Genomic DNA, 17,888 nt, shown 5'->3' with positions numbered 1-17,888 from the left:
CCAGTTTGCAAACTGAATGGGAATGCCAAATACAAATGAACTTGTTACCCGTTATGCTCCACTCATCTTAATATGTAACACTTTGAATGCGTCGTCATTTCATTCAAGCCTCTCCTCAGATTCATCCAACGACGCAAATTGTCTAGCAGTGCGTGTAACTGAACAATCGGCCACGCTTAAAGGGTCACATTAATATTCACATATTACACATATAATCACTAAGTAGACAATATATTCAGCATAAGAGACTGCAATACCAGCATGTAAAATTGCATTTGATGTCAACCTTGTTGAAATATTTTTTTCAAATAAAATATGGTATATTGAATAATTAACAAAAAGGACACTTACTGAAAAGCTACTTTCAATAAAAAGCTCAGAAACACTTTTTCTGCAGAAAAAACTGCCATGATTAAAATTTAATGAAGGATTTTCCCACAAAACAGGCTTCTTTCTACATGCTAGATTTTTTAACAGCTCAGTGACACAATGTGCTAACTAGGCCTACATACACAGATAATATAGTAAGAAAACACACTCGACCTGATGTAAAGTTAAAATCTTCATTAATACACTTAAAAAGTAGACATAACATGCCTCTTGAAATCAAAAATACAAAAATTAAATGTTTTTCTTAAAAAGATTTTCCTTATTTTAAGGATGTTTTTTCTTTTTTTAAAAATGAAGCTGCATGTATTTTGTACAATACCATTGTACAATAAAACTGGTAATATACATAAAAAATTAACTGTTTACATTTGAAATACTTTTTTTTTCTTCTCCCCTCTTACCATAAAATCTCTGTACTGCTCTTTAACAATCATACAAAATGAGCTAGCTCTTCATTAGAAAAGTGCCAGGGCCCACAAAACAAGGGGGTGTCCCACTCTCCTCTTTCCGAGGCATTTACAGGGTAAATTGTCAGGCTTCTATTGGGGGGGGGGGGGGGGGGCAGATTTTGCAGAGATGCTGGAGTGGGTGCAGAAGTTGTTCAAGAGGGAGGAGACAGCAAATTCATTTAAGTTCATGCAAAAAGCCCCCATCTTAGAACCGTCCATATAACCACTGACTTATATGCATTCAAAATCAGTATAAATATGCCAGAAAAATAACTGCCAGTACTTTGCACATGTATTATTTGTGCTCTACGAAGATGTATGGAGTGTTCAGTTTAGTTCATCTTTGTTCTTTCTCCAAAACACTGTAAATATTACACAGGCGACCATCTCTGCACACATTACATATACCACAGTCATGGTGTAGGTCTTGACCTTTTGTCGTAATACCATGACCACCCTGAAGACATGGTCTACAATGGCGCCCGTCTTATTTTCCCAAAATACATCATAGCACCCATCATTAAAACACTGATAAAAGCTGAAATCAGTAAAGTTGATCATATACAGTTCAAAGAAAGAGTCCGTTCGCCCCCCTCCCCCCCCTTACTGTACTATGTCACAGAAGTGTGGAACACAGAACTTCGTTCTCCAGAAAACTCTACTCCTCTCTACACTCACAATGATAGCAAACTGCAGTCTTAGTCCTCAAGGACCATTCGTAATGTTGCAGACAAGCTGACGGGGGCCTCGATTGTCTCGCTCTACCTATTAGGAGGGGTGCGGGGTGGGGCTGAGGTGTAAAAGTTGAGACAAAAGGGACAAACCTGGAGACAGACAGACATGCAGAGAGAGACACACACACACACACACACACCCACCCCAAATCAGTTTTTTTAAAAAGAAAAGAAAAAAAAGACCAGCTCATGGACACCCCTGGGCTACATTCACTTATGAGGGAGGAGGATGAGGGTATGGAAACCTAAACGGGGCATATAATTAACAATCCAAGCCCTGTGAGTATGCAAATGCAGTCAAAATAGGCAATGGACAGGATGATCACAGCTCCTCCCCCCCACTCACGTTTGTGATCCTGGAACCAATAAGCAATACCAAATACAAAAGAGAAAGCCCACGGGAAAAAGACAAATTCTTTTTTCTAGCTTTCTCAAGACTTGGGCAGAGATGCATACATAATGAAGGTTCTCCACACACTGACATTCAACTGCATTTCAACAAAAAGCATGACAAAATCCATTATAAAAACCAAAACTGACACCCCCCCTCCCCCCCCAAAAAAAGAAAGCAAAAACAAAAAACAAAAAAAACAAAGTGAACTGTAGGCAGGATTTAAACCACAGTGATGAAGCTTGCACTCATGCTGGTGCTACACCTAGGGCTGTTTCAGGGTGAGGCCTCAGTCACCCACAGTCTGTGGGAAAGGACCAAGACTGTCAAACAGCCTGCGCTACACTGCCATTTCTCTTAATACTTTTCCTGTCGTAAGACAAAATAAAAATCATAAGCACTTCCCTTCCATTCTCTCTCAGCTCATCTTCATATTACATACAGAAGAAAAATAAAAACAGACTCTGACCAATTTGTGCACTTGACTGACAGCATGTGTCGAAACCGCATGGCACAAATTTGAGTTTACCAAGAAAATAATTGTGCAAATAAATCTCCTTATATTCTAAACATAGCCAAGTCTGGACGTTGGAGTAAGGGTAAACCTACACGTTTCAGATCGTGAGCAGTCCTGTTCCACGCTGTCAAACATTAGAACATACTATCACATGTGAAATTTACAGTCAAATCTGGGCTTAAATAAAACTGACCAATGACTAAATGTCAGTTTTCAGACTGATTTTGGGGGAACCAAAACACTTCCGTGCCCAAGTGAAGAGATCAAGCCATCACCATGGTTTAAACAGTCAATTACCTCCCACCCTATTCTAGGTCATAACCATATTAAAAGCTCAAGTAATTATTCCCCATTTGAGTGATATGGAAGATTTGTTTCAAAATTTCAGTGGAATACCTTATTACTGAAACCGTATAAATGCATTTTGTTTTTTAAACGACTTGGGGACGAATACAATTTTTTGTCCCATTAAAATAACCAAAAAACAAATTGTACATTGTTCAGGCAGACAAAGCAGAAGAACAGCCACTTAAACAATGACAGGATAAAACTATTAACCAGAATGAAAAAAGCTTCAACTAAAAAGGAATGCATAATGAAATCCTGCACTAAAGTAAAAACTTTTAAAAACCTGAAGAGGGAAAGAAGATATATACATGTCTTTTTTGTGTTTTGTTTTTTTAAACTGGCCATTCCTGTTGAAATGAGTTTTTTAAGTCAGTGAGTGTGAAGCGCTCCACTTGGAGCACCAAACAGAGCGCGTGCAGTCGCTGGGTCCATGTGATGCCACACGCCTGGCTGGGGGGCGGGGCCGACACACCGGCCGCTGCCGCCTGGCTTCCTGTCGTTGCCAAGTGGAGGGGGAGGCCGATCCAGACCAAGGCCAGTCAAACGGAGCACTCTCCCGGGCCTTGCCTACTATTAACGCGAGTACATTTACATATTCATACATATTTGCATTTATAAACTGTATGATCAGAGATGTTGCTTCAAAACATGTAGGGTTTTTTTTTTTAATTATCTGGGGTGTAAAAAAAAAAGAAAAAAAAAGAAAGGAGAATCGATTTAAAATTTCAACAGTGATGGCAATGTCTTTGTCGTAATCCAAAGTGTATAACGTGTTTTCATTTGTTTGTTTTGTTGTTGAATTGTTTTGTGTTTATTTCCTTCGTTTTCGTCCTCTGGGGCAGGCGGGCCTTCTGCGGCGGGGTGCGCCGTTCAGTCTGGGGGCAGCAGGTCGTGCAGTCGAAAGCGCTCTCGCACGTGCGGCCGGACGTCCTCGTTCTGCCAGACGCGCGCGGAAACAGACACACAGAATCAGGGCAGCAGCATCGGCACAGCCACCACTCTTTCCATAAAACTCTTCAACAGACACACTGCGCAGAACATGCCCAGAAGCACAAATCGAACCTGAGCACTATGACAAAGTCTCTGAACTAATATAACTCACACACAGCATACTAACTAGGACAGCAAAAATGGGAACTTTTCAATAAACTGAAATAAGTCAAATGTACAGAAAGGCATACATTTTAAAACTCTACCAAATTCACACGTCTGTTTGTATCACTAATACATGCACATTTGGTTAGCATAAGTTCAAATGAACCCTGATCACACTAATGACCACTTTTGGAGGGGGTGAGGGTGGGAAAACAAAAACACTCAGTAAGCTAGTTCTTCAAGACATGGAAAATAAGCGTGCATACCAGTTCCACAAGTTTCTCCAGGAACGGAACCAATTTCAGGAGTTCGCTGTCATTTTTATCCATGAACCAGCTCTCAATGGGAATCCCGTTGGACAGCTGTAGACACACACGGGGTAGAATCACTCTCTCACAGTGAGAACGGCTTCGCTGACCACCTGACAGCGAGCAGCACTCATTAGGCTCACCTGATAGGCAAAGGCTTGTGGTGAATTGTCAATTATGATGGTCTTTGACAGATCCCTCCCAAGGATATTCAGGTCCTTGATGTAGTTTCCTTGTACACAAACGCAGTGCTCCCGAAACAGCCTGTGTCTGCAACCACAAGGGGGCAGAAAGGCACAGAAACATCCATGATCTCCGGTCTGGGGCTCCCAAATTTTACCCGTGACAAAACTGACCCTTGCATGGCTAAATGCACTTCATTTAGCCCCATTCCACCCCCACCCCCCCACATACAAAATAGTCAGGAAATATTTAATATATGTATAACCATGGCAGATAAATATATTCCAGCTCCCCTGCCGGATAAGCCAATCAAGGAGTACCTCAACATTATATTTCCTAAAGTGCATTTTTGAAACGGATTCCTTATAACATTCTGGGTAACATAAGTGTTAAAGGATTTCTTTTAGATGCCTGTTTGTTGGGGAAACAATTTCATGACTGCAGGAACAGACAGCTGTGAGACCTCCAAACATCCAAAGAAAACTGACCGAACCAACTGTTTCTTGGGGTCGAGGATATTCAACAGCTTATCTGCATACACTTTCTTAGAAGCAGTGAAGAGAATGATCTGCGGAATGAATAAAAGAGCAGGTTACTCGGCCTTCTTTAACACGGACAAAAACATGCAGAAGCAGAAACGGGCGACGGCGTACCTCGTATATCTGAGACATCCGTTCCAGGAACTCTCTGAAGTACGGCCTCAATCGTACGTACACCTGCAGACAAGCAGAGAGCAGCCACTTTCACTCAGCTGCTGTTGCTCTCACGCTCGCTCGCTCACAGCCAAAATTCATCAGCAATCACAAGCAGCCCACACCCAATTAACAGCATAACCTACATAACTCTGCATTTCAATTCATCTCAGGTTTTGGTTTTTATAAGGTGATAAAACTAAATTAATGTTCTCAACAACAAGGACTTAGAACCAAATGTCAACATTTTTAATGCTGAAAAAGTCAATTACACAGTATTACCCAACTCCCACTCAGCAGTTGGACTGACAGCTCTATGCACCCTCTAGTGGTCGTCATACAGAATAACTTGATGAGAGAAAGAATCAGCTAGAACAATACAATGTAAAGACAATACAACACCTGGTATATGACATCCTGGAAGAGGACGGGGAAGGTAAGCGCTGCGTCCTCCAGCTCGTTTAAGCTACAATGTACCAACGTTTCATCCTGGCGCAGAAGAAATGCAAAATGCGATTCATTTTTCTGCACCGCACACAACACCAATAATTTCAACGTGCCCAAAAAACGAATTCCATCGACTTATTCGGGCCTCAGTCATAATGTACACCACAAACTTTAACATGAAAAATCCATTATCAGGCTAACTGAATCTATAATACATATGAATATGGGAATTTCAGGCAAAATCAATTTATAATTAATATGGATCAAGGAATGGGGGGGAGATTGCGGTACTGATGCAATTTTAAGAAATATTCTTAGCATCCTTTCTCGGTCTTTCTTTCTTTTTTTTTTGCCCCCAAAGCTTAGCAAACACCACCAGTTACCTACCATCAGACACACCAAAGCGATTATGACTTTGCTACATCAGAACTTTCAACTTACACTCTTGACATCTACAGATGCCAGACAAAACTATCCGAAGCCTGGAAATGACTGCAATTTGAGCCTGTGGTGTGGATGTGCCTGTAGATAAGGGACAGGGGGGGGGGGTGTGCCTAAATCACGTGCTGAGGCACGGTCCCGCTCCGTCCTCACTCACCAGGTCCAGGACCAGGGAGAACTCGGGTGTGCTGCGGGTCTTGAGTGGAAGTGCTGGCTTGCGGGTTAGCTGCTCTTCTGTCAGTGGGGGCACGTGCTTGATGAAGAAGTACCTGCAGAGCGAGCAGACCCACACCACACAGGGCAGCAGCCAGAGACAGCCCGGTTACTTCACTACTCACCGCATTAGCACACGAGGATGTTCTCTGCACTGCAATTAGCCTGCAGCTGGTTTATATCTACAGCCTTGCGACCACAAACACCATTAAAAAGAGAAGAAACGGGCAGATTTTTTCAATAATAAAAAAGGTAATGAAGTGATGCCAAGTGAAGTTCTGTGATTACAGGTGTGATGCTGTTTATAACCATCTTAGCATGCGGGAAGTAGGCCACAAAAAATGAATGTAATGTAAATGTGACACTTGATTTCTAAAACTGGAAGTGAGCACTTGGACCAAAACACAACGAACCCTCTTTCAACCAGTGGAATACAGCAGATAAATAAATAAAAATCAGTATGGGTTTACATTTCATTTCATTGAATAGTAAGTACAGTGAAACCCTAGCCATTTCACAGTTTTTATCCCCAAAGTGTGCGTAGGCATTTTACTCACGGGTCAAACACCTCCCAGTCCTCCTCATACGAGCCCTCTGCAGGGGAGGTGGGCGGAGCCTCGGAGTAGCCGACTTCAGGGGCGGAGCCTGGGGCTGCAGAGGGCACAGCGCGGTTAGTGCAGGAAGCAGAAGGATAAGAAAAGGTTTTTAAATAAAAAAATTTTTTAAAAGACCAGATGGCCCTCAAACAGCGGGCCAGCACAACCCTCCCATGATACCTGCGCACGGACGCACCTGTGAGAGGGGGGAGGTCAGGGTCGGCTACGATCTCCCCTTCCTCCGGGGCTGTCTCCGGAGGGGGCGGGGGCCGAGGGGCCGGGGCGGGGACGCTGGGGTACAGCGGGATGCCCACGCTCTCTGTGGAGGTGGCCGTGCAGGTGGGGGTCTCCTCCACCTGCTCCATGTCCAGCTGCTTGACGATCTCCTCCGCCTCCACAGCCTGCCCTGGGGAGTCTGAGCCCGACGTGCCTGGGGGGGGGGGGGGGGTACAGGGGCAAGATTACAGCAGGACCAGGGCTCCACCAGCACATCCATAATTCTGTTTGTCAAGCACTTTAATGGACACATTATGCAAAAAAATCAAATCAACAGCAGGTAAAACTTCGACAGTAAGGCCTCTGTGTACATAATATACACCGACACATAACAGTCTAAGCACACAATCCTACCTTGGTGCATCAGGTGCATCACAGGGCCTGGGGTTTACCGTTTTTGTTTGCTGGTGAGAAGAAGTTGAAGACTGGAGAGAAGATGGTGCCCAGCAGGGTGGTGCGGGGCGGGCTGGAGGCGGTGTCGGCGGTCTGCTCCAGCTTGCCGTTGGGCTTGACCGGCTTGCTCGTGTCGTGGTTCGTGGCGTCTGCAGGAAGGAGAGCAGGAGAGGAGCATCAGCGGGATGCTGAGATGTCAGCGGGATGTCCTTTGGGCTCTCAGCGGCGCGCGACTGGACCCTCCCAAACTCACCCCCGTTGACGGGACCTCTCCGGCGGACCCGAGGCATGGCCCTGTTGGGCAGGTCCCCGGTGTGCGGTGTGGAGGAAATCAGGTTGGCGTCCAGGGTGCAGTCCATGCGGCTCCTCTTCGCCGGGTTCTCCTGCTCCACCTGAGCGCGTGTAAAAAAAAAACAGGTACGCTGTAGTCCTGTGACCAATGGGCATCAAGGCGGGACTATCCACAACTTTCATTTGCTAGTAATAACCATTTAATGCGCATGCCACTTTCCTTTTATCTGCGTTTGCTGCGTGAGGTTGCTTAAATATTTTAGAGTGGGTGGTAGCAGAGAACCTTCCGAAAGGCACCTACTTCTCAGCACGAAAACGCACATGCCATCTCACACAAAACAACGCTGCAGTGAATGAGGTCCAAGCAACAGCAGCGGACGAGTCAGGGGACAGGGAACCCCAGCTTTTCAGTCATTAATGAATGGATGAGCTTAAGTAGAAGCAGACAGGTCCATGACCACGGCCAGGCTCGAGACAGCGCTAGACGTACACAGAATGATGAGCCCCAGCAGGCTGACAGGCTCATGCTTGTCCTGAAGTGCAATGATTTTTTTTTTTTTAAACCACTCCAACTGCCCTGGGGTGGCACCACCGTATTGATTGCGATGCTATACAAATGCATACAATCTGAAAAGCCTACATGAATTCTTAATAGAACTATGACTTCACAAAGAATTTTTGGAAAACAGTGTGTGCCAAGTAAAGAATTATGGGAGATGAGTGACTGGTGGCGAAGGATGTGTCATTAATGCAATTACAAAACCCTTTAGGATGTGCCTCTTTTTCTGCAGGAGAGGTAAACGCTCTGTGCCCTCAAGTGCGGAAACTGGGTCTGTTCTTGTGCTACATCAGCAAAGAAAGCAGCAATCTGCTCTGCAATACAGTGGATACTGACGTAAATTTAAGCACAAATAATCTTCACATCATTAAAATGAAACAACCAGAGTGCATTCCCCACCCTCTCGCCCCCATATGATTTACATAAACAAACTTCATTCAAAAGCTGATCTATAAATTTGCAGAGGACCACTGCAAATGACAGCATATTGTTAAAATTCTGCTTAAACACTTAACAACTAGTTTAATACTAGTAGTGGAATGGTTTTTCGTGTATACTTTGTAATGATTGTTGCAATGTGTTTAAACTGATCCAAAGAGGGGGGAATATATATATTTCATAAGCACTTCAGTTCCCTACCTGAAAATTGAAGTATTTGCCCATTTAAAACTATGAAGTTCTGACCAAGTAGCCAAAGTCCAAGGAGGGCCCATTTTGTCACACAAGCTGCACCCTTGTTTCAGCCGACTCTACCTACTGTCATTACGCAACTATTCTCGAGCCAGGGCTATTCTTAGAGCGGGGCGCAGAAGCCAGGCAGGCAGGAACATTCCTCATTACTTCTGGGGGGAACATGATACCGGGTCCTGACAAACACCGAATTTACATCTTAAATCGTAGTGGCTTCTAAATAAAGGTCTGTGGAGCAAGGGGAGAAGTGGTGCTCCTACGAAAAGCTTATGAAACAGTAAGCGATGTACGGAACGCAGCGTTTATAAAATAAAAATTGTTGTGACGGACAGTAAAGCTGGGAACTGATGTGGAAGGGAACTTTTCCTAAGTTCACCTCTACCGTGTTCCTCAGATGAATGAATGAATATGATGGACAGCAAAGCTGGGAACTGCAGTGGAAGGGACCTTTTCCTAAGCGCACCTTTACCGTGTTCCTCAGATGAATGAATGAATGAATGAATGAATGTGATGGACAGTGAAGCTGGGAAGTGACGTGGAAGCACACCTTCACAGCGCTTCCTCTGATGAACTTCTTGATGGTGGAGAGCAGCCCCGTGTCGCTCTTCCTCATCTTGCCTCCGCCGGCAGACACGCACTCCTCCACCTCGGAGTGCCTCCGCTTGGTCCGGGACGGGCGGGGCGCGTGGGCGGGGCTGGGCTGCTGAGAAGCCTTGCGCATTCTCAGCCTCATCGTCCTAACCGTCACATGAAAGACTGACGGGGGGATGGCAGGAGAGAGAAAGAGGGAGGGCAGAAGACCAAGAGACAAACGGAGAAAGAGGAAAGGTGAAGAAGGTCAGGTACGGAAGGGAGAGAGGGAGGAGACAGCACTTACACATTAATATAAAAAATACACTCTCTACAAAATTCTGCTCACCATTATATATTCACACTAATAACTCATTTTTAATTAGGCCATTATTAATAATAATAATAATAATAATAATAATAATAGTACAGTAGTAGTCAGGGCATAGCAATAAGGTCAACAGGTTCTGACTACACCCCCACTTCCCTCTCCCCCACCGCAGGCAGGATAAATGAAAAGTCGAGGCAGAGCTCTCGCTCTGCTAGGCGTCCAGCACTGCGGCTGAAAACATCTGGTTGTATTCAAGGCACCATTTCCTCTGGAAGCACAGTAAGTCACTGAGGCTGGAGCACGCCAGGGCCCCATCAAACCCATCCAGCGCAGGCTCCCCGTTTCTACTGCAGGCATTCACCGGCAGCCCTATCCATCCCCTCACAGCAAACACAGGCCTGGGCCAGGGCCTGACTCCACAGTGCACATCCAAATCCATCTAAACCCTGCTCTGTGCAGGAGCTTCCACGCAGGGTGCTGGGCATGTGGATGGAGGCTAAGCAGTGGATGAACCAGGGCTTAAACTGTCCTGCTACAATTAAAAGGACTAAATCCAATCTACAGTGTACAACAACAACAACAAAAAACAAGTGATGTAAACTTAAGAGATTCTGACCACTGACGAGGGGAAAGGAAACTGAGTACTGTTTCTCGAAGTGCTATTCTGGGATGGAGGGGTAGCGAAACACCATTCACCCCTGCCTACAGAATTCAACTAATTCATGGCTCTGGGACATTAGACTTCCATCTTTCCCATCTGGTTTGGAAGTGAACAACATACAAAAACTTGCTGAATACAGCATACAAAAATTTTCATACAGCTCTAAAGAAAACAATGATGCAACACTTAAAAACTGACACAAATGTTATCTTAAACCTATTTAAACAGTGTAAGATCAATACATTTTATTTGTGTACTTGTGTTCTGGTATTTTTGTAGACCACCTTATGTGGGTTGTTCAGACCCCATAAACAACAGTTGCTTAGCTAACCTCCCATTGACCTGGCATGACAATGTCAACCTCTAACCCTACAGAAGGCTTCTAACTAGAAGCAAGCGTAGTACAAGAACAAACACGGCTATCTATGAAATGGCCATGTTATCCTAATGCTTACCCTTCCACAGCATTACACCCTACTAGCACCAGTGCAGCGCCACAGAACATCTTCTTGATTTCAGAAGTCTGCATGCACAAAGGCAGGCTATTTGTTTGAACAATTCCCTTTGTTTATTTTTTAAACGAGCCCAAGAAATGTTTCCCTGCTGTGCGAGAAGTTCTCCTGTTTCTAGACTGCTGCAGTGGCAGTGACTCTCCGGGAAAAATTCCTTAAAGTTACCACAGCTCTCCACTGAACCCCCCAACCCCCACCCCCCTCACTTCCTTTCATCGTTTTGCGCAGCTTACGCAATGGCGCTAGCTAAAATGTGTTCAGACATGTCCGGGACCTGTCAGGCCAGCAGCCAGAAAAAACCCCGCAGTAACTCTCAAAGCATATGCAGCTTCAGAAAACCCTGCAGTAACTCTCAAAGCACATGCAGCTTCAAAAAACCCTGCTGCAACTAAGTGCATACAGCTTTAAAAAAAAAAAAAAAAAAAAACCCTACTGTAACTGTCCATGCAGCTTCAAAAAAAACCCTGCTGTAACACTCAAAGCAGAAGCAGCTTCCCTGCTGCAACTCACAAAACGCATGTAGCTTCAGGCTGCTGCAGCCTGTGCGTGGGACAATCAGCTCATGGCATTTCCTTTCTGTCAAGGGTGGAAAGTTTATATACCTAAAGTCTGTTGTACTCATAGTCTTCATCAAGAAAATTTTAACCTTTGTGTTGTTGATGTTTGTGTACAAATCAAATGGTCCCTTCAGGGGCACATTGTTACTATGGCTACACGCCAATTCAATTCTCCCCAACCTGGCCCCAAGGCTGATTTTTAGAAAAAGCCCTTCATATAGAGACAATCAAGGCAGAAAGTCCCATATCAAAGCATCTGCTACAATGTTTAAGTGATTCTCAAATCATACAAAAGCCACACCCCCTTCCTTTCAGACCGATTCTGAGATCATTTTAAATGGACATCACATGCATGAATTATAAAGGCAGTGTCCTCCAGACTACATCCAATCATGACCAAACCGCATGCTGGACAGCCGGCATAGCCGGTGCATTAGCAGGGTGGGCCACTCGCCAGTAGCGCAGAAGCAAACAGATCTAAAATAAACAAAGCAGATAGCAATGCGAGGTGCTGCAGCACATTCCTGAAGACGAGCAGGCCTCTTACACCGCAGCGTGTGCCGCTCCACCAGACACCTTCATGTTTCTGTCTTCAGTCTTCCTTCAGGATTCACACTGAGACAGTAATAAGCCCTGAGCACCAGTCGCTTCTGCTTCATGTTAGACAATTTACAGTACAATACTGGACAGCTCCCAGTTCACAAGTTGAGCAGGAACACTGTACCGGGAGATGAAGGATGCTGTTAACATTCTCGAACAGAATGACAGCACACGCAAGGAATACAACTCCTTTCATCAGAATTTTTACAGAAAAATATTACAATGCCACAGTCTACAACTGCCAAAGCATCCATACTAAATTAAAACAGTGGTAAGATCTCAGTCAGGTAGTTTCTCGCTCTTAAAGAACAGAAATTAGGTTGTACTGACAAAGGGGAAAAGCAAGATATATACACAAAGCCCAATAACAGGGCAGAGTAAACAGAAAATCTACTAATTCCCTCACTGCTGAGATGCAGCCTACATCACTGGCTACATCAGGCCCAGACTCAGCTGATGCTTCAGAAGAACTCTCTCACCTTGAATAGCCTCTACTTCAGGTGCTTAGACCATTCACTGATTATCTAAATGCAATGTCAAACTCAGGAGAAGGCATCAGCTCCACCAATGTCAACACAAGACGCATTCTTATCATCATAATCGTGAAGAAGCATTTCAGTTATCTCGGAAACGCAGCTGACCACATCTTCAACATTTTAAAGGTGGAGCACTGAAAAAACCAGCAGTCTGACATTAAACTGAGACAGAATGATTGCATCTACAAAAGGACAAACTACGTATGAATATGAAAAGATTAGAGCAGAGGAGGGGAACAGAATGACATCACAAAGAGGAGCACCCATCAGCCTTAGCAGAGACAGCAGTGTGCTGCATACGCTGTGCTGCCCCTGTGAGCAGACTGCGCTGGACTGCGCTGGAGCCTGCGCTACAGTGACCGTGACGGCTCCTCCGTCAGCGCTCGTGTCTGAGCCCTGCGGCGCTGGGGGGTCGGTACGGGCGCAGCTGTAGCACAGATCTGGCGAGCGCGGAAGAGGGAGCGGCGCCCAGCCGCAGACCCGCGCGCAGCAGGCCTGGCAGCCACAGCGGCGGGGCGGGCGAGCCAGAGCCAGGGGAAGGGGAGAGAGGCAGGCGGCAGCGGTTCCACTGCTCCTCCGAGTCTCCCCCGGCCTATTTTTACCAGCAACAAAGCATGACTCATCCCCCTGCGTCCGACACACGCGCACACGTACACTCGCGCACTCTCTCATCTTTTGTTATGAGGACAATTCCTTGGTGCATTTATTTTTCACAATCTACTACAGAGAGGGCAGTCTCTTTTCTCTTCTGTTAACTCCATCAATTTACTTATTCTTCCTCAATTACCACCAGCTGCTTGGTACGCACTAAGGAAAAGAACAGCCCCCCCCATCAGCACACCGGCCTCATGCTCCGCTTTATCCTGAGCACAGTACAGTACAGCCCCCCCCCCCAGGAATAAGAAGCAGACGGTATCATAACTCAGAGGAGAGGAGAGGTGTCCTCAAATCCCCTTACAGGAGAGGAGTGCACACAGCAGTGGCAGCGTGGAGCTGGGGACCGGGGCGCAGCGTACGGATGACAGACAACAAAACAAAAGAGCCCAAAACCACGTGGATCCATTTTGCATGGGTAGGGCCAGGGGTATCTCACGAGGACGCGACAATGCAGGAGAGCGGGCCCGCAGGTCTGCCAGAGAGCACATTTCATTTCTCAAAGCCTCCATTATTCAATCACTCGCTGATTCACAAACAGCTCGGACACTGTCATGGCTAAAGACTGCAGGTCCAGGGAGAAACGAGTGTCACCCCATACCAACGCTTTCGAGGTTAAGACCTGATGCGTCTGGAGAGTCTGTCAGTGAAATGTTTGTTAATGAATTTTGCGATTTGGTGACCACACCGTGCAAAGAAAGAAAAAAAAAAAAAAAACCCGGTTCAGATTCAGGAGAATGAAAACTCAGTTATCACACCTAAACAAAAACATGCATCAAAAGAGCTTTGGGTGCTTGTCAGAAGGGAGCTCTTCGGATCACTGTACGATTACCACCCAGGGCTGTCCTCTTGCAGGTGTGAATACTTGTCTGACACCAAATAAACTGACATAAGGCCGTTGTGGATAAACTGTACTGCAGTAATTACTCATGGCTCAAGAGGTCATTCAAGGAAGTTTCACAGAATGAAATGATCTGTTACGCATGTCATTGGCTTTACACAGCCTGGGGAAGGATGGACATGCTTGCTATAAGGCAAACTGCACATTAATTTGATTACCAGAACACAGTGTACAGTTTCAAAAGGTGCATGTGCATTTGAAACCAATTTCAATATGCAACCATATTGACTTCTTAAAGAGCGGTCAACAGGCAACTGAAGATGAAGAAATCAAGTCTTAAACAGCTTATTACAGTAAGGAACAAAATTTTTATTATAAGTACATGTCTAGCATATTCAATCAATTATACAGCTTGCTTAAAGTGTATGCATGTGCCTTAATTTTTCATCATTCTTAAGGAGACTTTTCATTGTAAGCAACTGATCTCATATTTTGGAACATTAATACTAACGGTTGACAGATGCACTCAACACACAGCATAATAACAGCTGCTCATGTTGTCAGAATAAGAAAGCATTTAATGGCATATGGCTGCAAAACCCCCCAAAATGGAGGCCACTTTAACAGTTTAAAGCGCGGATAGTTGAAAACGGTGGAACGCCGAAGAGCTCCACTGCGAAGCACCGGCCTCTGTTTCTGAGAAACTGCGCGCATGCGAGAGAGCTGCACATAGCGGCTGCAACATGCTGCAACCGATTAGCTAGCAGCGCCTCAACTTGGGCTACATTTCCAAACTGGACCCGTGCCCCGAAACACTCTCTTCCGAGTAACGCCACGGACAGGGATAAAGGGCGAGAAGTGGCATCCCAGTGTAACCAATCTATCACAGCGTCTTTAGAGTCTCAGACGTTCTCGCTGCTGTTAGCACCCTCCCTCTGCAAGCCCTGCCTGTCAGCCCATATACTGCCGCCGCACCACCTGTTAAATGGGGCTGATCCCACTCGTCACTTCAGCGCAGGCTAGATGATAGCTGCTCAGTGCTCCAGACCAGGAGTGGAGTTTAAGTTGGGGAAAGGCACCACGACAACAGTACAGCTGCAAAAGCTGCTGATAGCCTTCTACAGGTTTACGGTGATTATCAATAGGACCAAGAGTCCGCTGAAGTGACCTACCGTTCACTTTTTTACGGATTCTGTAATATAAAAAGTTGCATTCCACAGTCATCAGACAGCAAATGTTGAGACTAGTGTGTGTGTATATATATATATATATATATATACACACACATTGATGATACAGAAAGGCATCATGTATTTTGCATGCTAATATTATTATGCTTTAACTAAGCAAAGCTCATGGTGCTAGTTAAAGGAGCTGTCAAACAACAACACTAACTATTTCACTCACTGCCCTAACTCAAATACTCATAGTGGAAAAAGGTTCACAAGGTCTGGGATTCCATATTCAGACAGGTTGCAAACACCATGCAAAACAACACAGAACAGGGTATTATTCAAAAACACCATGCCAGGAGCTCTAAATCACCCGAATGATGTCTGACTACTTCCAAAGTTTTGGGGTTGCACAGGCTAATGACAATTAACTGTGAGACATTCAAAAGTGCTTATATTTATATATACAATAATGTATATAACACTAACCAGTGACGCAGTGAAGTCAAACAAAGTTTTTATTATCGTAGTAAGCCTAAAGGCTTTTCAAAAAGGTTCCAAACAAAATTCACTGAAGAGGCGAGTGAAAAACATTCTGATAATAGCTCAAAGCGCTTCCTAAACTGCACCTCCTCAATAAACCCATGACCAGGTCTTTCAGGTCACCAGAGTTAAAAAAATAAAATAAAAAATAAAACGAAAACAGTAAGTTAACTGTTAATCCATTAAAAAAAATATTTCGATCACTATTATATTTTATAACAATGACAATGACAGCCATTCAAAAAAGCCAGTCGAACGCGATAGTCTTAAAAATTCGAACGTTAGAGCGATGTTTGCCTTCACGTCATACTCTATTAGGTCACTCTACAATTTCTTACAGAACGTTCAATTTCGTCCCTAGATTTTATTACAGATTATTAAACCAAAATTGCCAAAACTTGGTAGACTGGCTAAGTATTTTAGCTAATATAGCCAGTAAGACAGACTATATCTTGGAGCTCCAGGCATGTAGAGACGAGACGTATAGCAACGCCCCCCACTCCAATTAAAAGCAGACAGAAAAAACGAAAACTGTCGCTAGTTACCAAGTTGGCTAGCTATGCATGGTCACAAATCAAATAACTAACGGACAGAAAAACGTACACATATGTGCATGCAATACAATTAGACATCGTCCACACACTGCTGAGTATAACTGTGGCAGTTAACCGTTATTAGCGTTAACAAACTGGGAAGCTATTTAACACTTGCTATCTGGCTTGTTTGTTTTCGCAGAATCCAACTAGATTCTAACCATAGACGAAGCAAGTGGGGAAAGAAAAAAGGAAATTCTGTATAGTTTAGGACTCAAACCCTGGGCATGCGATGAAGTCGCAGGCCATGGCCTAAAAACCGCTCAAATTTTTCAAACCATACACAGGTATTTATTGAACATGTCTATCCCCACCCCCAAACAATGTAACAAAACGTAATGCAGAACTTATACATCCCAGCGATTGCCGCTAAAAATAAATGCTTAGTGCCAGGTAGCCTGCTAGCTAACAAACAAACCGTTGGCTGGTTTCTTTAGCAGGCTAGCTAACTACCTAGTGGCCAAAACATACAATTTTGGCTAGTACCTAGCCTGCTAATTGAAGGAAGCTGATTGATTGCATTCGAGCAAAGTGTCATAGATAGCGCCAAGTACTAGCTTGCTAGCATTAGCTACTTCAAAAAAGCATTGTCTGATTTTTTTGTGCTGCAGAACAGCATGTTCCCGAGCTAATGGACCCTGGAGGAAATCGATGTTTTGCTAGCGAACTACAACAGGGCACAAGCTCCTGATACAAGTCGCTTGTGTTTAGCTGGCCAGCGAGATGTGCACTAGCGATTGGACTAGCTACTCGCTGGCTTGTTGCTACCCAGCTAAATATTCATACGACACTCACATTCCCCTATACCTAAAGTCGTGATAATTGCCCTGTTGACTTACTTGCCAAAGACTGCAGTATCTCGTCGCTGAGGTGGCTGAGATTGCCTGGCTGCTGATAGCCGCGGCGGGGGGCGGCCGCTGGTCTTTAGCCGTCTCTGACTAGCTGGCTGTATTCAGAGACCGTCAGTCCGCTCTTGCGCTGCTCCTCCAGACGCCATTTCCCGCCTCCTTACCGACACTCTCAATGGCAGAGACCCGGATGACCGGATCACTGGCGCATGCGCAAGTCAACTCCCACCCAACACCCCATCCTACCTATTTCGTGTTTTTACCAAGACAATGCAAGATACACTAGATATTTTGAGAGGAAGGGTTGATTTGAGCAGCGCTAATCGCTCATTATCTCGTCCGTTTTTATAGATATCGCAGTTCAGATTTATTTATTCGATTAACTATAGATGTCTGCAATCAAAAGACAATGCATACAGTTTAACTGCAGAACCTCCAATTTATTTGCAAATACATG

The 17,888-nt window shown here is 44.8% G+C and overlaps 1 protein-coding gene across 1 annotated transcript; it reads right to left on the bottom strand.

The window, feature by feature from the left end:
- Positions 1-386: 386 nt before the first annotated feature.
- Positions 387-17,647, bottom strand: LOC118215488 (CTD small phosphatase-like protein 2-A). The gene is made up of 13 exons (XM_035396351.1): positions 17,423-17,647; positions 9,561-9,769; positions 7,727-7,865; positions 7,473-7,622; positions 7,001-7,234; positions 6,766-6,859; positions 6,153-6,264; positions 5,510-5,596; positions 5,069-5,131; positions 4,904-4,983; positions 4,376-4,502; positions 4,191-4,286; positions 387-3,765 (listed from the first exon to the last, which is right to left on the bottom strand). The coding sequence occupies exons 2-13, from the start codon at positions 9,744-9,746 to the stop codon at positions 3,700-3,702; spliced, it is 1,434 nt and encodes a 477-aa protein (XP_035252242.1). The 5' UTR covers positions 9,747-9,769; positions 17,423-17,647; the 3' UTR covers positions 387-3,699.
- Positions 17,648-17,888: the final 241 nt, after the last annotated feature.

Source organism: Anguilla anguilla, chromosome 16 (genome assembly GCF_013347855.1).
Source record: "Anguilla anguilla isolate fAngAng1 chromosome 16, fAngAng1.pri, whole genome shotgun sequence".
Classification (NCBI taxonomy): Eukaryota; Metazoa; Chordata; class Actinopteri; order Anguilliformes; family Anguillidae; genus Anguilla; species Anguilla anguilla.
Note: the sequence above shows the minus strand (reverse complement) of the source record. Positions and strands in the feature narration are given on the sequence as shown.